Source organism: Orycteropus afer, unplaced genomic scaffold (genome assembly GCF_000298275.1).
Source record: "Orycteropus afer afer isolate SDZICR_OR568_19922 unplaced genomic scaffold, OryAfe1.0 scaffold00139, whole genome shotgun sequence".
Taxonomy (NCBI): Eukaryota; Metazoa; Chordata; class Mammalia; order Tubulidentata; family Orycteropodidae; genus Orycteropus; species Orycteropus afer.
Window position 1 is genome coordinate 3,448,919 of NW_006921726.1, and position 21,464 is coordinate 3,470,382.

At 39.2% G+C, this 21,464-nt stretch overlaps 1 protein-coding gene across 1 annotated transcript in view; it reads left to right on the forward strand.

Moving 5' to 3' along the window:
• The first annotated feature begins 772 nt into the window (after positions 1 to 772).
• The window catches only part of TEKT3 (tektin 3), a 34,774-nt gene continuing 14,082 nt past the window's right edge, over positions 773 to 21,464 (forward strand). The window contains exons 1-5 of the mRNA XM_007945587.2: positions 773 to 1,351; positions 5,019 to 5,102; positions 10,520 to 10,590; positions 15,394 to 15,537; positions 18,069 to 18,291. Of these exons, the coding sequence (XP_007943778.1) occupies positions 773 to 1,351; positions 5,019 to 5,102; positions 10,520 to 10,590; positions 15,394 to 15,537; positions 18,069 to 18,291 (1,101 nt within the window). The remainder of the gene's footprint in view (positions 1,352 to 5,018; positions 5,103 to 10,519; positions 10,591 to 15,393; positions 15,538 to 18,068; positions 18,292 to 21,464) is intronic.

Genomic DNA, 21,464 nt, shown 5'->3' on the forward strand with positions numbered 1-21,464 from the left:
TAGGGTAACATAGTGTGTATGTTTGGGGGATGCTCACGGAGATGGGAGTGGGTGATTAATTTTCCATGGAGCGTCTTGGTGCTAATACTACTCAGAATAATCCACCAAAGTTGGTACTATTACTTTTCCTAATTTATAGATTAGGAAACTGAAGGACAGAGAGGTTAAGTAATTTGCCCAATGTCAAAGCTAATAAATAGCAGAGTGAAGATTTGAGTCCTATCTGTTAAAATGCACAGTTCAGGATCTTAATTTGAGTTTACCAAGTAAGATAATGTTACTCTTGAAATTAAAAAAAATATTTCAAAAGTTCAAATAGCCAATTTGAAAATGTGATTTTTAATGCAACCTTGAGACACAGAGATGAAAATATTTTGGAATATATTATCACTGTTCAAGGTGGGTATAAAATTAGAATAAATATCTAATGTGTTAAGGAGCAATGCTGTTGTTGTTTGTTGTTGTTATTTGCCATCGAGTCGGCCCCGACTCATAGCAACCCCTCCTTGGGTTTCCGAGGCAGTATCACTACGGAAGTAGGAATGCCCAACCTTCCTTCCGAGGAGTGGCTGGTGGGTTTGAACCGCCAGCCTTCTGGTTAGCAGTCCAGTGCCTTAGGCACTATGCTACCAGAGCTCCTAAGGAGCAATGCTACTGATATTAAATCAGATGTGGCTTTTTATTTGTAAGTTTTTACCAGAGATTAATTTATGTAACTGTCTATTTTTACTTGTTTCAAACAGGAAAGATTTACAAATAGTGTTTGAGCATCATGGAGCATTTAGGTTCCACTTTAACGGCAACTTATGCCCACCCTAGACCAACATCAACCAACTTTCTACCAGCCATCAGTACCCTGTCATCAACCTATAAGGACCGCTTCCCCCACTACAATTTGACTCATAGCTTGAGTCTCCCTTGGAAACCGAGCACATACTACAAGGTGGCATCCAACTCACCAACCTTGGCTCCATACTGCATCAGATCCCAGAAGGTGTCCGAGAGTACCATGCTTCCCTTTGTTTCCAACAGAACCACCCTCTTCACCAGGTATACTCCTGATGATTGGTACAGGTCCAATTTAACCAACTATCAAGAGTCCAACACCTCCCGCCATAATTCAGAGAGACTAAGGGTGGATACAACCCGCCTGATTCAAGACAAATATCAACAAACAAGGAAAACCCAGGCAGATTCCACCCAAAATTTGGGAGAACGAGTCAATGACATAGGGTTTTGGAAATCTGAAATCCTTCATGAGATGGACGAAATGATTGGTGAAACCAATGCACTCACTGACTTAAAGAAAAGATTGGAGAGGGCTCTGATGGAGACTGAAGCTCCTCTTCAGGTAACTATTGGACCCTGTGATAAAAAAGTCTACATTTTCATTATTATAAGCCACTGATTGAATTAGTGAGGCCATTTATATATGAATTATGTTTCACCTCACCTGAAGAAGTCAATCCCGTATCAACAAGTCTGTAGCTGGTTCCAGTAATGGTAAAAACACTGTCATCTTTTACACATTATACAGAGCAACTACTTAACTGGACAGAATTCTTAATTCAAATAAAGAAGGCTCATTAATTATATCATTAGGATATGCAATGCTTTCTGGTGCACATGTCATCCCCATTTTTCAAATTGGCTGGTTGATCATTGCTGTCCCTGGATTAAGTAAACAACATGTGAAAAAAAAAAAAACAACTTTATTCTTAAAGTCTAGGTCATGAAATGCCTTCTGTGCATACTTTATGAGTCTGTTTCAGGGCACAGTAAAAATCCATTTTGAGAGATGAAATAAGTAGAGAACTGGGAACGAGGTTAGGCCAGTTAACCTTGTAATAGAGGTAGTATTTTAGCTGATTGCTACCCTCTGATCAGTTTCTGCATGGGCTCTAATAGCCTTTGACACTGAGCATCTGCTAGGCACTCCAGGCCCACTCTATCCACTACCATTGAAAAAAAGACATTCTTATTTTGAAGGTGTGCAAATTATAGAAATTATTTTAGAAATTGTATATTTCTGTGATGAAAGCTAACTACCATTTTTTTTTTTCATGTTTGTATGATTTGTTCCCCATGAGATAAGCATTCACGATAGGACCTTGCATCTGTACTCACTGCCGTTGAGTCGATTCAACTAATAGCAAACCCTCCTTGGCTTTCCAAGGTGACAGCTCTACAGAAGTAGATTGTCCAATCTTCCTTCTGAGGAGTGGCTGGTGGATTTGAACCACTAGCCTTCTTGTTAGTAGTCAAATACTTTACACACTACACCACCAGAGCTCCCTTTGCATCTCTAGTAAAAGTAAAATCAAGAAAGTCTAGTGGCTTGAAGAGTTTGTGGGTGAACTCTGCATAATGTCACTTCTTACTGCATTCCCTCCCCACTTGTTGTTGTTGTTGTTATGTGCTGTCGCGTCAAACCCGACTCGTAGCGACCCCTCCTTGGGTTTCCGAGGCAGTATCACTATGGAAGTAGGATTGCCCAACCTTCCTTCCGAGGAGTGGCTGGTGGGTTTGAACCGCCAGCCGTCTGGTTAGCAGGCAAGTGTCTTAGCCACTATGCTACCAGAGCTCCCAGAGCCCTCCCCACTAGACACAAACAAATACATGCAACGCCCAGGAATCCTGTCAGAGGTCCACAGTACATGTTTTGGTTACCTCTAGTGCTATTCTAACAGAAAAATACCACAAGTGGGTGGCTTTAACAAACAACAGTTTATTCTCTTACAGTTTTGGAGGCTAGAAGTCCGAGTTCAAACTGCCAATTTCTAGGGGCTGAGTGAAGTCCCTTCGACCTTGGGCTTTAGCTCTGCCTCTGACTCCTGCCCACTAAAGCTGGAGGCTTCTGTTAAATCAGACAGCTACTGGCTGCTGAGGCTGATAAACCCAAGGTTGACAAGTGAAGTGTCACAGTCCAAAGATTACCAAATAACATGGCAGGTCACTAGTACAAGTCCAGAGACAGTACCAATATCAGCAGGAAATATAGCAGGCTGCTGAATGAAGACTTGACTACATGCAGGGTCCAAGAATGCCAAAACCTCTGAGAACTTTCTCAATGCTTCGTTTTGTGTACTGGAAGCAAACCACATCCCTAAGGCAGCTACTCAGCTGCTCCAGTAGATTCCACTATGGAGTTGATTACCAGTCTCATCATGGGAATAACTATATCCAGCTGCCCGGCCACTCAAAACTAGGCCTAGCCAAGTTGACACACAGCTTAAATAACACAGTACACTAATAAAAAAAATGCTGCCATCTAGTTGATCCCAACTCATAGCAATCCTATAGAACAGGATAGAACTGCCCCATAGGGTTTCCAAGGCTGTAAATCTTTATGTAAGAAGATTGCTTCATCTTTCTCCCATGAAGCAGCTGGTGGATTCAAACCACCATTGGATTAGCAGCCCAGTGCTTTAACCACAGTGCCACCAGAGCTCCTTAGTACAGGAATAATGTCTTTTAATTAATTCATCATGAATTTTTTTTTGGGGGGATGAGGTGGGGTGCGGGTTTAGGGCCCTTCTCTGAGCCTGGCCTCATTAGATCTTCTCTGGACCTGGTATCATTTTGAGAATTACTAGTCTAGTCTACACCCCTTCTCCCACTGTTTTCAAGGATTTGAAGTATTTTTGAAATGATAGCCATTCAACTGTTTCTTCCCTTAGTCCTCCTTCAGTGATGAGGGCTTTCTGTGAGAGGGGTCTGATTTGAATTTTTTCCTGCAGTTTTTGTCCCATTGTTCTTCTGTGTTTGAACATTCACTATAAACTCATTGGAAAGTCATGATTAATATGAGAAAGAGTTAATTACATAAAGAGATAAATCCCCAAAATAAAAGAAAATATTGATGATCAACTAATATCAGGAAATAGATGTGCAAATTAAATCAATGAGGTAACTATCTTTGGTCTATCAACTTTGCAAAAATGAAAGGTGATAGCATCTAGGATTGACAAAAATGCAGAAAGTGAACACTTTTATATATTGCTGGTAGGACTGTGGATTGGTAGAAGCATCCTGGAAATCAATTTAGTAATATGTACTAAAATAATCAGAATTCCCTTCAATCCATTACTTTTTCTTCTAGTAAATGTAAAATTATTAATCTATTAAATCTATTAAAACTATTAATCTATTAAAAAAAGAGTAGAGATACACTCAAAGATTTTGTTCAATGATATTTTACTTAGATCATAGTGTATGTGCTATTATAGTTTATGCTTTTAAAAATCAATGTTATACAGTTGTCTCATGTCATGAAATAATCTTTGAAAAATATTTTAACAGGTACATAATATTCTTTCATACATAATTTATTCTCAATCTAAGCTGTTTTCCACTGAGGTCATTAATGTACTTTGACTCAAAGAGTATTTCTTGACTGAGGCCTATTTAATATTAATCCTGAAAAGCATACTATAAAGGTGTAAGGACATTATAACATCCATTTTGTTAAACAAACAAACAAAACAGTGATGGTGTTATTGCCAACTCATATTTTGTTCTTCTTTTCTATATATTTTTTCTTCAATGGAGAAGTTTTATTTATTTTTTGGCTACAATGAGGAAAGCAATAAATAGTACTTTAAATAATCACTTGTATTTTTGGCTGCACAAATATTTCTATATCCTTAAAAGTTTCATTTGTTTCCTCCTCAGTCTTCTTTGTAGAAAATAAGATCTGTAAAAGTATGCTTCATGTTGTTGAACTATTTTTTCTGGAAAAAATGCTAATTTGTGGGGATCAAGTAGATGCTATCTGATTCATTCTTTCAACTTTCTAATTAGGAATGTTTTCAAACTACTTTGAAGAGCTAACTCTTTACCTTTTAAGTAGCAGCAGAAATTTACCTATTTGTCATAGTCTGTTTCATGTTGTATTTTCAACAAAACGGTTTGATAAATTGATATTGGGAAAATCTATTGATTTTGTCTTAGTCATTAGAACTGCTAGTCACTGATTATTGTTAGTTTATACTTCCATTATTTGTGCATTTTGGTAGGTAGCCCGGGAATGTCTATTTCATCGAGAGAAGAGAATGGGAATTGATCTAGTTCATGATGAAGTGGAAAAACAACTGCTTATGGTAAATTTTTGGGGAAATGCATGAATAATAATAAGTATAGTTGTAAACAAGTGCTTAATATATAGAAACAAAAAATGACTTTATAAACCACTTATAAGTAAAGCATTTTACTATCAGATGTTCATAGCTTCTAGAAAAGATATGTTTTTTCTTGTTTATAAAAGTAATATATGTTCATTGAAAGAATTTGAAAAATATGGAAAAGGATAAAGAAAGTCAAAACCTATCTGAAGTTCCATTAGGCAGAAAGTCACTGTTAAAATTGGAGTTTTCAGTCTTCCTTTTTAATCATGCTTGGATAAATACCACTCAATTTGCATAAGTGCACACAAATATGTCTTCAAGATTAGAATCATATTTTATATCCAATTTTGAATCCTGCTTATTCATTTAAAATTATATTAGGGTGATTTTCCCCATATTATTATTTTAGACATGATTTTTAATTTTAGAAAATGGAATTGATGGGTCAAAAGTTATGTGCATTTGGAAAGCTTTTGACATACAACCAAATTACTATCCATAAGTTTATAATCATACCTGCTCTACTATGCATGTTCTCCGACCAGGCTCTCTTCTCCACCTTCCATCAAGTAAATATGATTTAGTTTGAAGTTCTCTGACTTTCAACTCCTAGACTTACTCTCCCAAGATCTTTGCTATCTATTAGTATCTCTGCCATCATGGGCTTGGGACCTTTCCTAGTTATTTCTTTAGCCCAGACACTCTATTACACATTGGTTCTCTATCCCTAATGGCCTACTTGACATTTTTACTCTGGTAACTCATTTTTGTTCACATTCATGATGCTTAGAAGCAAACTTTTCTTAGTCCTAATGCCTGGTTCATTCTTCTACCTTCCTTTTTCTGTTGATTGCCCTACTGTTCTCTACTCACCATATGTGGCTTGACCTGCTAATCAGCATATCTTCAACCCCTGTCATTATTTTCCAGCTCTTGTAAATTGTTCCTCTGATTTGCTTGTCCATCTATCCAAGTTGCCCTACCATTGTCTTAACTCATCCTTTCCTACTTCCAAGCTGATTAATGTGAAATCTCCCAACACTTTCCCTCCCCTCAATGTTTTAGTTTCTTTATGCAGCTAAAGTGATAGCTTTATCTAACAGAGATCTATTTTCTCATAGTTTGTGAGGCTAGGAGTACAAATTTAGGGGGCCAACTCTAAGGGAAGGCTCTCTTTGTCAGCTGTGGGGAACAATCCTTGTCTCAGCTTTTTTAGCATTCTTCTGGCATTCCTTGAAGATCTTCATGTGGCATTTGTCTTTTCAGCATTTGTACTTGCTTCTTTTTGCGTCCATTTTGCTCTTTTTACATTTCAAAAGTGATTAGGTTTAAGACACACACTACACGGGTATGTCCTCATTAACATAACAAAGAAAACGCTATTCCTAAATGGGAATAGGTACAATGATTAGGATTTACAATGCATATTTTTGAGGGACACAATTTACCCCATAACACCCGGTTTCACTTGGATCTACACATTGTCTTCAGTTTTCCCCTTCTTCTTAAAGCCCTTCCTTGACGCCCTGATTCTTACAGGAGAAAACCCACTAAAGCCTTCACCATCTGGCTCTCAACTGACTTGTCAGTCTCATTTCTCACTCTGACCTGATAAGCTCTGCTGCAGCACATTGATCTTCTCCATCCTGAACCAACATTGCTTTTGTTTGATTAGTGAGACCTAATGAGTCCTTGATAAGGAATTAAATAAGATGAGCTGGCAACCTGGTCATCTGAGACACTTCATTCTTGAATGCCTTTTAATGTTGCATTAAATGTTTTCAGTGACATTGAGTATGATAAACAAAAGTTTCTTCTTTGTTCTTTCCTTTCTTTTCCTTATCTGGTTTTCTAAGAGAAATCTGAGTTGGATGATACACTCCATAAAGCTTTGGTCACTGCAGAGAGACTATATAATCTATTCTCTAAACCCATCCCTTCTACTGCTAAGCACTAGGTATGAAATATCTTGCAATGATGGTTCTTTGTTCTGTTGTTTCTTTTTTTCCCAGCCTCTGGTGAATCTAACAAATCTTAAAGTAATCTGTCATCTACTTTGTCATCATAATTAGACAGGAATTTAGCAGCCCTTCTTTCAGTTTGTTCTACTGTGGCATCTTGTGGTTGCTACAATGCTGGAAGCTATGTCACTAGAATTTCAAATACCAACAGTGTTGCCCATGGTTAACAAATTTCAGTGGAGCTTCCAGACTAAGACAGATGAGGAAGAAAGTCCTGGTTATCTACTTCTAAAAATTAGCCAGTGAAAATCGTATGGATCACAACAGAATATTGTCAGACTCACTTGTTTTAGGAGGGATCAATCACTAGAGGAGGACATGATGTTTGGTAAAGTAAAGGGCCAGCATGCATGTGGGAGTCTCTCAATGAGAAGCTGCAATGATGGCAATGGTGCAGATGATGCAGGACTGGGCAATGCTTCATTCTGTTGTCTGTAAGAATGCCATGAGTCAGAGTTCACTCGCAGAAGCTATCTATTTATCTATCTATCCCTTGACATCTTGTTCTTACTAGTCCTGAGATATTCTGCATGAAGTAAATTATAAGCCAGTCTAACAGTTTAACCTCATCAAACACTATGGTGTTTCAAACCGATTTCATGAACCTGTGTTACCTTTCCTGTTTCCATTATTCGAGTAGTGGCTCTCAAACCCAGCTGCACATCAAAATCACCTGGGGTGCTATCAAAATGCTTGCATCCCACCCTGAGAGATTTTGATTCAAATATGGAGTGCAACTTAGGCATAGGTATTTGTAACCACTGCTTTAGAGATTTAGATTTTCTAGGTCAGAGGAGCTCTGGTGGGTGGTGCCTAAGGCATTTGACTGCTAACCGGAAGACTGGCAGTTCAAACCCACCAACCACTCCTTGGAAGGAAGATTGGACAATCTACTTCTGTAGTTACACCGCCTTAGAAACTCAAGGAGGGGTCATTATGAGTCCAGTTGACTCGATGGCCATGAGTTTGGTTTGGTGTGTTTAGGTCAGTACTCAAGGCCCCTTTATCTCAAAAGTCACTGAATCCAATTAAATTAATAATAGTTCACCGTGGAGGGGCTGTTTTGCTTGGTTAGTAGCAATTGTTTCAGGTGGTTAAGGTATTCTGTATGTGTGGCTTAGCTGAGGTAGGGATATTAGCGTATCTTTTATTTTGAACAAAATGGATCTCAATTTTTAGAACAACTAAGTATTAGACAAGAAAACAAGTAGACTTAAAAGACCTACTTTTGAAAAAAAAAATTCAGGTGGAATGAAATCTTTTCTCATGGATTCTGTTGATTCTATTACTCACGTTGAAGCAGTGATATTCAACAAATTTCTACAAAAGGACTTCTCTTGAGGAATAAGACATCATTCCTTTCTCTTGGGACCCCCAGGCCAAATATGTCTGTGGAGCCATCCAATATGCAGCTTGCCCTGACCTTTCTGAGGATGTCAGCTGGGGCTGCTGCTTGGGGCCCAGGCTAAGGTTCTAGGCTTGGCCCCAGCTGGCCAGTTCCCTCTCACGAGTGGCTTTTCCCTCCTTCATATTGGTGAAGCAAAAAGCAAAACATGACAGCTTCATAGTTTACTAAGCCTGTGCAAGAATGAGTTTCAGAGATGTCAGTTGACTGAAAACTACTGCCATAGAGACATTTCAGCATTTTAGATGAAGGGAGACATTCTAGTATGCTCCATCCCAGGAGGGCTCTGCTCTGAGACAGGTATCATGTAAGCATGTGAACAGGCAATTCACAAAAGAAAAAGTCAAATGACTAACAAATATATAGAAATATGCACATATGTAATAATAAAGTGGAAATCCAAGCAATTTTTTCTTTCCGAGAGTCCTAGCACATTGGTCCACCACCTGCCTGTCAGTTTGTTGAGCTGTAGTGACTTGCATCTTTCTGTGATGTTGGAAGCTATGCCATAGGTATTTCAAATACCAGCAGGGTCAACCATGATGGACAAGTTTTCAGCAGAGCTTCCAGATTAAGACAAACTAAAAAAAACATCTGGGGATCTACTTCCAAATATTAGCCAATAAAAACCTCATGGATCACAACAGAACACTGTCTATTTCTCTTGCTTTGGAAATGTCATCAGGAAGGATCAGTTGCTGGAGAACATCATGTTTGGCAAAGTAGAGGGCCAGTGAGGGTGAGGGAGACCCTCAATGAGATGGTTTGGCATGATAATTAAAACTTTGGACTCAAACATGCTGGCGATCATGGGATGACACACGTCCTAGAAATGTTTCATTTGTACATATGTTGTACATAAGGTCACCATGAGTCAGAGTTGTCTCCTTGGAAGTTATCTATCACATTGGTACTGGTTGAGAGAAATGATAATGGCCACTTCGTGTGTGAGGTGAGGAAATGCACCCCACATTGATTATTGTAAACCTGTAAAATTTTTCTGAAGGGCAATTTGGCTGTACTTGTCAAAATCTCAAATACATATATATATATATAATCTTTGATATGATCTTTATTGAGATTTTTCATAACAGTATTATTTAATATCATGGGAAAATGTTCACGTTTTACAACAAAAAACAGGACACCAAACAGTGTATGGAATATGATCACTTTTTGCCTTAAAGAATGATAATGGTGATTATGCACTCTGTGTTTTCCTCTTGGTGCTATTTTGATTTCCAAAAATTAAAACTGAAGTATGAGCATCAGAGAGAAAAAGATGTTACTGAAACAAACAAATAAACAAACAAAAAAGCAACTGATATAACACCTGTTTTCTAATAGCATATACATCTTGGCACCATCAAAACACCACATGTAGTCAAGTATAGAGGCCTAGCTAGCAGGAGGTTTGGGCAGATACAGGAGCTGGGCTGCTGTGCACAGATGAGGACAGAGGTGAGAGTTGGGCTGGCCATGTCAGCCTCCGTGGACAGACAAAGATCAGTCTGTTGGAGGGGAGGAGGTGCACTGCCAAAGAAGCCCGTGTGGCTGCCCTCTATCCCCTCCCCTAGTTTGCTTTGTTTTGGAAGAATAGTTATTATAGAGGAAGTCATGAATTTAAATTCAACCTTATATGTCACTGGAATTTTTATTTTTCTGTTAGTGGTGATTTAGTTAATGACCAGAGATATAAGGAACACAAACAAACCCCTCATTTTTTAACCATGTCAAAACTTGTTCCGTAATATAATTTCCCTACACTACTATAAAGGATGGATCTCAGTCCAATAATTAGATTATAATCTCAGGGCATATAGGTATATAAGTGAATGTAAAATTCTCTTGCTTTACTTCACTATATATTTTTTACAAAGTTTTTCCTCACTGATGTCCCGTTAGATTATTGACTTTGAATGTTATATTAATTGATAAAATATTAATTTTTTTTTTCAATTGAACAGGAAGTCGACATTACTCTGTGTTGTGAAGAAAGAATGAAGCTACATTTGGATAAGGCTATTGCCCAACTTGCGTAAGAGCTTTACCTCTTTACAGTTTATAATCTATCAATAAATCTTTCATGATCCCATTCAGATCTCTCTTAGCTTTTAGAAGACTACACACACAAATATATACACACCCAAACACAATTTTATTCAGAGGTTAAGATGAGTACTTGGATAAATTTGCTTTAAACTTTTGTTTGAAGAAACAATTTTGACGTGCTCTGTAAAGGATTTCTGCCTTAACTGGGACTTGGCTAAGATTTCTTGTAAGTCAGAATACTTTTATTCTTTGATAAGAGACTGACTTGTATATATTTAGCCCTAACAGTTTGTGTATTTCAAGGAAGGGGAGTTGGAAAAGTAATGAATTATGGTTCACTTGTATTTATTTCCCATACGTCCGTAAAGGCTCAGCCTTCCCTGATCACCTGTGTACACACTTCTAGTGTTCTAATTACACCATGGCAGCGCCCATCTCATTGCATTGCATGATAATTGTTTGTCCATTTTACTATGCACAAGAATACAGATTTGTCAAGAACACTGGTTGTCTTTTCTTGGCAATAGTAGGTACTTAATATCCATGGGGGAGGTGTGATAATAAAAGGTAGGTCTTAAGCAATGAAGCCAGCTATCAGCATAGAAAAAATGTTGATTTAGTGTGTGCTGCTCAACGTAAATAGAAAGATCAATTCAATGTCCATTTGCTTATGGCCATACAAATGAGTAGTGTCAAAAAGAAAGGGTGATTAGCTTATACTAATGTTGTGAAGGATAATGTTTGACCCACCTAAAGGGATACGCATTTTTAAAGTTGTAGCTGCTTAGTTGGTTTGCCCAGCACACACAATGGAATCGATGCTGCAAAGATCAGTGAAGTTTGTGTTGCTGAGATATCTGTTGATCTATGGATATGGTTCTTTAATTTAGAACTTTATGATACTAGGCAAAATATTAATTAAGAATGACTATACCTGCTCAGCGTAGTGCCTAAGGCACTGGACTGCTAACCAGAAGGCTGGTGGTTCAAACCCACCAACCACTCCTCGGAGGGAAGTTGGGGCGATCTACTTCCATAGTGATACTGCCTCAGAAACCCAAGGAGGGGTCACTATGAGTCGGGTCCGACTCAATTGCACATAACAGCAACGACTACACATGTACTCATAGGGTTATTATGAATCAGAATTGACTTGATGGCAGTGGGTTTGGTTTTTGGCTTTGACTACATATGGTTCATTTAATTGTATAGTTACTTTAAACAAATTATAATGCAGTGCAATTCTGACGTTAATTTCTGGTTTATTCTCCCTAAGAACTGCAGAAACACTTAGCTTAGTGTGGTTCAAAGAATTGTTTCTGTTCTGTTTTCTTCTTGTCTGGTTCTTAATCCCCATTTTCTTTCATATTCTATAACCTTCTGCTCATTCTATGTGCCTTTGTTTTTCTTAGCCTATATTGTTTTAGACAGAGCAGCCACATCTTCATGTCAATCCCCATCACAAATGGCCCTGTTCCTGACTTTGCTGCATGTATACTTGATTAGAATGCACTTCATACACAGAATCTTTGTTGGTGATCCTTCTAAGGAATTTGTCTTTCTTTTAATGCACAGCAGGCAAGGTGTCTAGCTCATTTTCTGGTATTGGCTTCTCCAGGATCCTGGATCTCTAACTTTGGCCACTGTGCTCTGTCCAGCGAACATGCTAGAATTTTCAACTGCACTTGTTTTGGAAAGAACAATGAAGCCCTCGGTTTGGGTCTCAGCTGAAAATGTAATCTGAAGAGACAGCAACATGGTGGCCACAATCCTTTCCATCTGTGACTCTAAGAAAGATCGATAAGATGGTGCTTTGAATTCCTTCCTAAGGAGACTCTAAGGTCAGGTTAAAGGGAATCCAGGAAACCCCTCCTTGTCAAGAGTGTTAGTCCAAGAGAGGAAGCCTATGGACGAATTTGGTCCTAGACTGCAAATGGGAAAGGCCTTTTAATTGATTTCAGCCTCCTCCTGGCAGAGTTAGTGGTAGAGTTCCAACATCATGACCTAAGGCAAGGGACTGAACAAGAATTATCAAGCAGAGGCAGCTTTCTAATATTTCATCCTTTACACATGTATAATTTTTAGAATTCACAAAATACAGATCACTTATGTTATTTCATTCTCATTTCCACTTTACAGAGGAAACAAAAATTAGCTCTGACAGGTCAGGTAACACAGTCTAAGTTAAAGAGAAACTGCATTCATTTATTCAATTCAGTGCAATCTCTACTAAGTGACTTTTATATGCCAAGACTATTTTTGGGTGATGAGAATACAGAAATGATTGTGGTATAGTGCCTAAGGCATTTGACTGCTAAGCAGAAGGTTGGTGGTTCAAACCTACCAGCTGTTCCACAGAAGGAAGATGAGGCAGTCTACTTCCATAAAGATTTACCACCTTGGAAAACCAATCAGGGTTGCTATGAGTCTGAATCGACTCAATGGCAGTGAGTTTAGTTGCTTTTTAAATACTATCTATATGCTAACAACGTCCCAATTTTTTCTTCCATCCCAGACCTCTTTCCTGAATTCCAAAACCCCACTTGATATCTCCACTTCATGTTTAATGGATACCTCAAACTTAACGTGGCCTCAACTGAACTTCTGTCTTCTCCCCCAAAGCTTTTCCCATCTCAGTTGATGGTACTCAGTTCTTCTAATTACTCAACTTTAGTGCTTGTTTTTCAGTGATGTCTCACCTTATAGGAGATTCTCTTGGTCTTATCTTTAAAACATATTCAGAATCTGAACACTTCCCCCTCCTTTACTGCTGCTCGTTTGTCTAAGCTGCCATTATTTCTTGCCTGGATGACTGCAATGATCTTCTAATGGGTCTCCCTTGAATCCTTTAGTCTGTTCACAACCCAGTACCAGAATGACCCTTTTAAATTGTAAGTGAATGGCCTCCCACTTTTGGAGTAAAACCTGAGTCCTTATAATGGCCAACAAGGACTTTTATGTCTTTACTCAAGGAGTACTTGAGGAGACTCACCTTGACATACCATTCAAAATCACAACTTCCTATAACTCACATTCCTGCTCCCTTTTTCCAGGTTCTCTTTTTGCATTAAGGAGCTCTGGTGGTGCATTGGTTAAGGCATTTGGCTGCTAACTAAAAGGTTGGTAGTTTGAGCCCACCAACCACTCCCTGGGAGAAAGATGAGGCAGTCTGCTTCCGTAAAGATTTATAGCCTTGGAAACCTTAGGGGACAGTTCTACTCTGTCCTATAATACGGTCACTATGAGTTGGAATTGACTAGATGGAGTGGGTTTGCTTTTTGCATTTTACTTCTAACAACTCACATGATTTCCTTATTATGTGAACCGAAAAACAAAACCAAACTCACTGCTGTTGAGTTGATTGTTACTCATAGCAACCCCTCCTTGGGTTTCTGAGGTGTTATCTCTACAGAAGTAGATTGCCCAATCTTCCTTCTGAGGAGTGGCTGGTGGGTTTGAACTGCCAGCCTTCTGGTTAGCAGTCAAATGCCTTAGGCACAATGCCACCAGAGTGTATTATCTGCCTTTTCCCAGTAGAAGGTAAGTCCCTTTATGGAAGAGATGTTTGTTTTGCCCATTGATGCTTTCCAGGCTCTTAGAGCAATGCCCAGCTCAGAGTAGGAACTCAGTACAGGTTTCCCCACCATCCCCAAGTAGAGTGTTCCTATGAAAACTTTCATAAGCCAAAATGGTATAAAGTGAGAAGCAGTTACTATTAACTTGTACTGGAAAAAAAATTTTGAGCATTTCTAGACCCCAAAAATAACCTCCCAAAAATATAATACATAAAATCTAAAATAATACTAAAATACAGTATTCACAGACACAATTAAAAACTATGGCGCTTGATGCTAAGATGCTGAATTTAGTTACTGGGGAAGGAGCTTGATGAAGCCACTCTCACTGCTCAAGGTGTGCTCAGTCTCTTTTAATAGCTCATTGTAAAAGACAGGCTGAACCTTAGTTTCACTTTTCAGATTTTTTTCGGTTAGAAAAAACAAGTACTGATGTAGGTCTTTGGAAAAAGTGTAGTGGCCTAAAGCACACTTTCAAAAAGTGAGGGATACCTGTAATTATCTGTAGCATGAACTATTCCATGAGCAAAGATGTGGCTCACCCTCTCTGGCTGTAGGGTCTCCTCTCTGCAGGGCATGTAAGACCCTGCCTCTCAGAGTGACCAAGGCCTCTTCTCAGTAGGGTGCTGCTGAAGCCTGATTAGGCTACCAATTCCTATCTCTTTCTAAGTGCTTTCTAACTGTGTCCTGGAGGATAATTTGATGCTTGGTTTGTATCTTCTGGCAAATTCTGGAACCTTGCCATTATCACTGAGGTCACCTTCCATGGATGGAAAAAAGCTCAACTATAAAGGTCTCACAGTTTCTTAGGGAGTTACATCTAAAGATTGGAGGAAGAAGGTTGGGATGTAGAAGAGGAAAAGGGAACAGAGGAATGCACAGAGGTGGACAGTGACTTTAAATCAGTGTCCTGTCTGATGATGGGCTGCAAGCTTGGGGTTCTAGATCCCCAACTCCTGTGTATCTGTACTTCCTCTTCCAACTCCCACCATTACATGGACAGGATGTGAGAGCAGGGCAGGAATAAACAATCTAATGACTCACTTGCAGTGACATCTTTCAAGAAGGCTCCTTTTGATTTTGGAGCCTAACATGGTATGGAGGAGAGACTAGGAGAGCAATAATGAGGGGACCCAGCTCAGAAGGGCTACCTGTTTCCTTGTATTACACTTTTACCTCCACTTACAGCCCTATTTTCCCACTTCTTATTTTAGATCTGACAGAGCTGCCCAGCATGAGCTGGAGAAAGACCTAAGTGACAAGCAGGCAGCATACCGGATCGATGATAAGTGCCACCATCTGCGGAACACATCAGAAGGTGTCAGCTACTTCAGAGGGGTGGAGAATGTTGATGCAACGTAAGTCAGACATACTACTGTCATTATTCAGATCTCACATAATATAGTCTTTCTCCTTTTAGAGTGGCTTGGCACAGCTTTTGTGTTGTTGAAACAGAAAACATGGTAAGATGTGGTGACAAAGAAGACACACATATCTTTGCATAAGCCTTTAGTCATATCCTATATTCTGTTTTGAAAGATATTTGTTATTTATTTTTTCAACTATGAAAATAATATCTGCCCAATGCAGAAAGCTCAGAAAACACAGAAAAGCATCAATTAAATCAAATTTTTAATGAGTTGAGCTCAGGGAGGTACAGGTTGAAAAACAGCTTACTTTTTTCTTACCACTGCTTGTTAAACTTTGCCAGTGTTTGCTTTTGTCAGCCCCTAGATGTGATCTTGGGCTGGTTTCATGGTCTTTCCTAGCCACTTATCTCCTTTTGGGGGGAAAATCATCTTTATTGAGGAGAAATTCACATACAATAAAGTGAATTCAGTTCAAGAGTACATTTTGATGAGCTTTGACATATTTAATTGTCTCTGTTACCAGCATCACGGTGGAGATGCAGACATTTTCATCATCCCCCAAAATATCCTTTGCTCCTTCCCAGTCAACACTGGCAACTACTCATACCACTTCCCCCTTTTAAAGTGAGCCCCAAATGGATTCTCTCTATAGGGCAGTTGACTCCCAAAACATCCCTCCTCTTGGCTCTGGTGTAAGAAAATCAGGGCTGGCCATCAACTTTTACTTCTAAATTTTTCAAGTGTGAATCCAGTTCAGACCCAGTGTCCTAAGTGGTCCCCCTGAAAAACCTCTCACTTGGCTTCAGGTGAGCAGGAAGAACCTTCTTCTTCTTGGGCACAGAGTATGGGCTTAGATAGAATCATACATTTTGACCACTTAGCTTTCCATAAAAGGCCTCTTCTGCTTTTGGCATGAGTTCTTGCCATCTCTCATATTCCATCAACTGATAGGCTAGGCTACACCATCTCCTTTCCAAGTGAGCTTCTATTCTCTTTAGAATGTGGGAGTATCTAGCATCTATGGTATTATTTTGGATCATTGAGACCTGAGCTAGTCAACACTCAGAGTCTCATTTAATATCCTACTATACCACCAAACACACAAATGTCACCCATAACCCTACCACCACCTAGAGATATCCAATCATAAAAATTTATTCTTAGTCCTCCCAATATTGTCCCATGCATATAGCTATAGATTTGTTTAGCCTGTCTGAACACACACACACACACACACACACTGTTTGTATAGCCTGTCTGATTTCTTTTCACTTAACTAAAAAACTGAATTCACTGTCATTGAGTCTATTCTGACTCATAGCAACCCCCTTTAGGTTTCCAAGGTGGTAAATTTTTATGGAAGTAGATTGCCAGTCTTCCTTCCACAGAGGGCTGGTGGGTTTGAACCACCAACCTTCTGGTTAGCAGTCAAATTCCTTAGGCACTACACCACCTTGTTTGTGATAATAAGTATTCCTCTACTACATGAGTTTGTGTGCTACATGGATTACTTTTGTGTGTGTACCATAATTTAACTTTTTCTTTACTTTTTGAAATTTGGGTGGTTTCCAGTTTTCTGGGATTGGCCCAAGTATCTCTATCTCTACTTACATTTGGGTATATTTATCCCCTTAGAATGTATACCTATAAATGGAAGTTCTGGGTTATACACATTTCAAAAGTTTATGTTGTATTTTTACCCTCTAGCATTGGTGTGCCTATTCAACATTTCTACCTGAAGGATATGAATCTTTTTCTAAATATTCTCACTAGTTCTGCAAGTTATTATTTTGTTTAATTTTTGCTATTCTGATAATGGGTTCATAGTATATCATTCTTCTTATTAGTGTTTCTTTGGTTACTCATGGAGTTGAATTTTTTATATGCTTATTGAGTAGATATGGCACATTTATAATGACCATACATACCTGTACCCATCATTAATCACTTTTCTCTTCTAAACTGGCAGATAAGTTAGTTTATACTTTGGCTGTTGTGTATAGAAAATTGGTTGGCAATAAAATAAGGTGCCATGAAGAAAAGTTTAAAATATGCTTTGCTCAGATATTTACATTTAATAGCATAAAACTGTTGTACCTGCTGTTGAGTTGGCCTCTGACTCATGGTAACCTCTTGCACAATGGAACAAAATGCTGCCTGGCTATCTCCATGATCAGTTGTGAATCAGACCATTGTGAACTATAAGGTTTTTTTTTGAAGTAGATTGCTAGCCATTTCTTCCTACTCTGTCAGTCTCAAAGTGTTGCTGAAAACTGTTCATCATCATAGCACCACACAGGCCTCCACTGCTATTAGACAGGTGTTGGCTGTGCATGAGGTACATTGACCAGGAATTAAACCCAGGTCTCTTATGTGGAATGTCTCTATGCAAAAATAAATAAAATAACTAGGATCAGTGATTTGAGGTTTTTTTCTTTCATGGGATGAATGCTTGCCTACAGATTGTCTAGGCCAATTCATCCTTATCATCACTGTCTGGTTCTTCTTCCTCTCCTCAGAGTCTCTGTGCCCGAGTCATGGGCCAAATTCACTGATGACAATATTCTCCGCTCCCAGAGTGAACGTGCAGCCTCAGCCAAGCTGAGAGAGGACATTGAAAACCTCTTGGTTGTGACAGCCAATGAAATGTGGAATCAATTCAATAAAGTCAACCTGTCTTTCACCAACCGTATTGCTGAGACAGCAGATGCTAAAAATAAGATTCAGATTCACTTAGCAAAGGTGAGTCAACCCATAGTGGACATGTTAGCTGACCTGGACAGAGCAGGGTGATCTGAGACTGCTAATCTCTTACCACACCTGGAAGACACCAAAAACACTTGACCTCCTGGCCATAGAGAGTAAGAAAAATTAAAAATGGTACAAAGCGTGCCATTTATTTTAACCAAATAGCCAAGTTTTAGAATGAAATTGAAGTCCATTGGTTTGGGGAACACAAAGAATGCACTATGTAATAAAAGGTAGGTTCTTAGTATTTAACAGAAATAAAAATATTGTTATTAAAGTTTAATGAGTAATTGTATATAATGGGTAAGTGAATTTATTATTAGAACATATGGTAGGAATGTTTTCTATTAAATTATTTTGGGCCCTTTTTCTGGAATACAAAATTAAATACAGAAAGCAATTTGGTAGTTAAAGTATAATTTTTTAAGTGCTCTGAGTATAAGAGTTTTACAATGCCAATTAAATGAAGGATTCAAGCAAAGTTTATGTTTCAAGATAAAAAAAGAGCTCTTCCTTTACTTAGTATTTGTCTTGGCACTCTGATTATTTCTGTGGATTATGCTGCATGAAGTTTATCATTTCTTTTCTTAAAAACCTTATCCTCTTGGCCATGTTGCTCTAAGGTGGTGTTACCTAGCTGAGGACATCATATTTTCCCAGGCTGCAGCAATTGAGCTTTCCTTCTCATGGTATCTTTGGGCAACACGTATTTGTTGAGCAAGACATTGTGTTATATATAGTGAAGGATAGAAAGAAGTATAACATGTACTTTTTGTTCCCAGAAAGCTTATGTTTATGGAGAAGAGATGCAGACATATGAAATGATCATGAAAAAATTGATGACAGTACAAAATTACAAATTGTGGCTGTCAAATAAGAAATATAGAAAGTGTTGTTAGGATTTAAAGGAAGTGAACATTACATGGGGTAACATCTTCAACAGAGCCTTGGAGGTAGCACATCAGAGGTGATTTCTGGGTTCTGTAAAGTGTCTAGTTATGCTAGAATAGATGATCTGTGTCCTGAGAGAGATTAAAGGACAGGTAGATGAGAGCTAGATAGTGGAGATATTAATGGGAGCATTGGGATATATGTTGTTGTTGTTGTTAGATACCATTGAGTTGTCTCTGACTCATAGCAACCCCTATGTACAACAGAACAAAACACTACCTTGTCCTGTGCCAGCCTCACAATCCTTGCTATACCTGAGCCCATCATTGCAGCTACTGTGTCAACCCACTTTGTGGAGGGCCTTCCTATTTTTTCTTGACCCTCCACAATATCCTCCAGGGAATGATTCCTTCTGATAACATGACCAAAGTAGGTAAGATGAAGTCTGGCCATTCTCGCTTCCAAGGAGGATTCCAGCTGCTCTTCTTCCAGTACAGATTTGTTAGTTCTTTTGGAAGTCCATGGTACTTTGGGATTACGGATGACTGGATCCTGGATCAGCCTCCTGGATGGGTATATTTGGGGCTAGCTAAGACCTGGGGAGCAGAGAAGCAGAGCCATATGGGAGCTGAGTGGCCTTGAAGCTGGTACACTGGCTATGGACTGGGCCATTTAGCAACTGAGGCCCACAATAGAGAGGTCTAATGGCAGAGCTACAATAGAGGCCTAATGGCAGGAGCTCTGTCTGGTAGCTTAGTGCCTAAGGCACTTAACTGCTAACCAGAAGGCTGGCGGTTCAAACCCGCCAGCCACTCCTAGGAAGGAAGATGGGGCAATCTACTTCCGTAGTGATACTGCCTCGGAAACCCAAGGAGGGGTCGCTGTGAGTCAGGTCTGACTCAATGGCACATAACAACAACAATGGCAAAGAAACTAAGAAAGCTGAATAGGCTGCTACACTGGCTATGAGCTGGGCCTGTTAGAAGCAGAGAGCCCTGATGGCAGAGAGGCCTGACAGCAGAGACCACTGATGGCAGAAAGCAGCTAAGAGCTGAAAAAGCTGCTACACTGGCTATGATCTGAGCCAGTTAGCAGCAGATAGGCCAATGGCAGAGGTCTGAAAATGAAGAGGCCTGAGAGCAAATAGGCCTGATGATGGAAAGGCCTGATGGCAAAAAGTACTAAGAGAGTTGAACAAGCTACAACACTGGCTACGAGTTGGGCCAATTAATAGTGGAGAGGCCAACGAAGGAGAGACCTGATAGCAGAGAGGCTCAATGGCAGAGAACAGATGAGAGAACTGTGCTGGTCAGAAACTGTCCTGCACTGAAGAAGAGAGAGAGTTGCTTTACAGTTCAGAGATCTTTTTAGACTTTGTCTATGTGCTTCCTGATCCTGATCCTGAGTTGTAGCCTGTTACTTCTCTAATAAATCACATAACTGTGAGTATAATATGTGAGTTCTGTGTGGCCATTGCAGCAGATTATCAAACCCTGCAGAGAAGTAGAATGTACCATGGTAGGAGCAGCTAGTGTCAGAAATAATGGAGAAGTAGGAAGGCAGAGATATATCTGACCTTTGCCTCATGGGAACTGTCTTTGTTCTGATCCTGATTCTTATTCCTCATGAATTAAGATAATTCATTGTGCTGTATTACAGAGTTCCTTTGTTCAACAAATTTTTATTTACTACATTGAAAGTACTGTACTAGGCACTTTGGGATATACACATATGAACATCACATACATCCTGCTTCTCATGTCTTAGCATGAGATAAAACATGTACATACATAACTACAAGGCAGAAAATAACAAATTCAAATAGAACAGTGCAGAAAGAAACTCTTGGAGTTACAAATAAAGCACTGAGGTTATTTAGCAGATGTTGTTTTTAATGCTCAGAGAGGGATTGTTTCATGCAGTAGGTAGCATCTGAAGGTGACCGTGATCATGGGAACAGTGCAAGGAATTTAGCAAGTTATTGAAAGACTGGAAGAGAAGTCAAAGCATAAGTGACAGATTTAAGAGTTCTTGGCTGACATGGGTGCTGGGTCTTTTGATTATGAGATGTATCTGGTGGTTCAAACTCACCAGCTGCTCCACAGATGGAAGATGCAACAATCTACTTTCATAAAGATTTACAGCCTTGGAAACCCAATGGGGGTTGCCATGAGTTGGAATCGACCCTATGGCAGTGTTTTTTGTTTGCTTGTTTGTTTGTTTTGTTTTGTTTTTATGGGGGACAAAAGATAAGAGAAGTGGCCCAAAGACAAAAC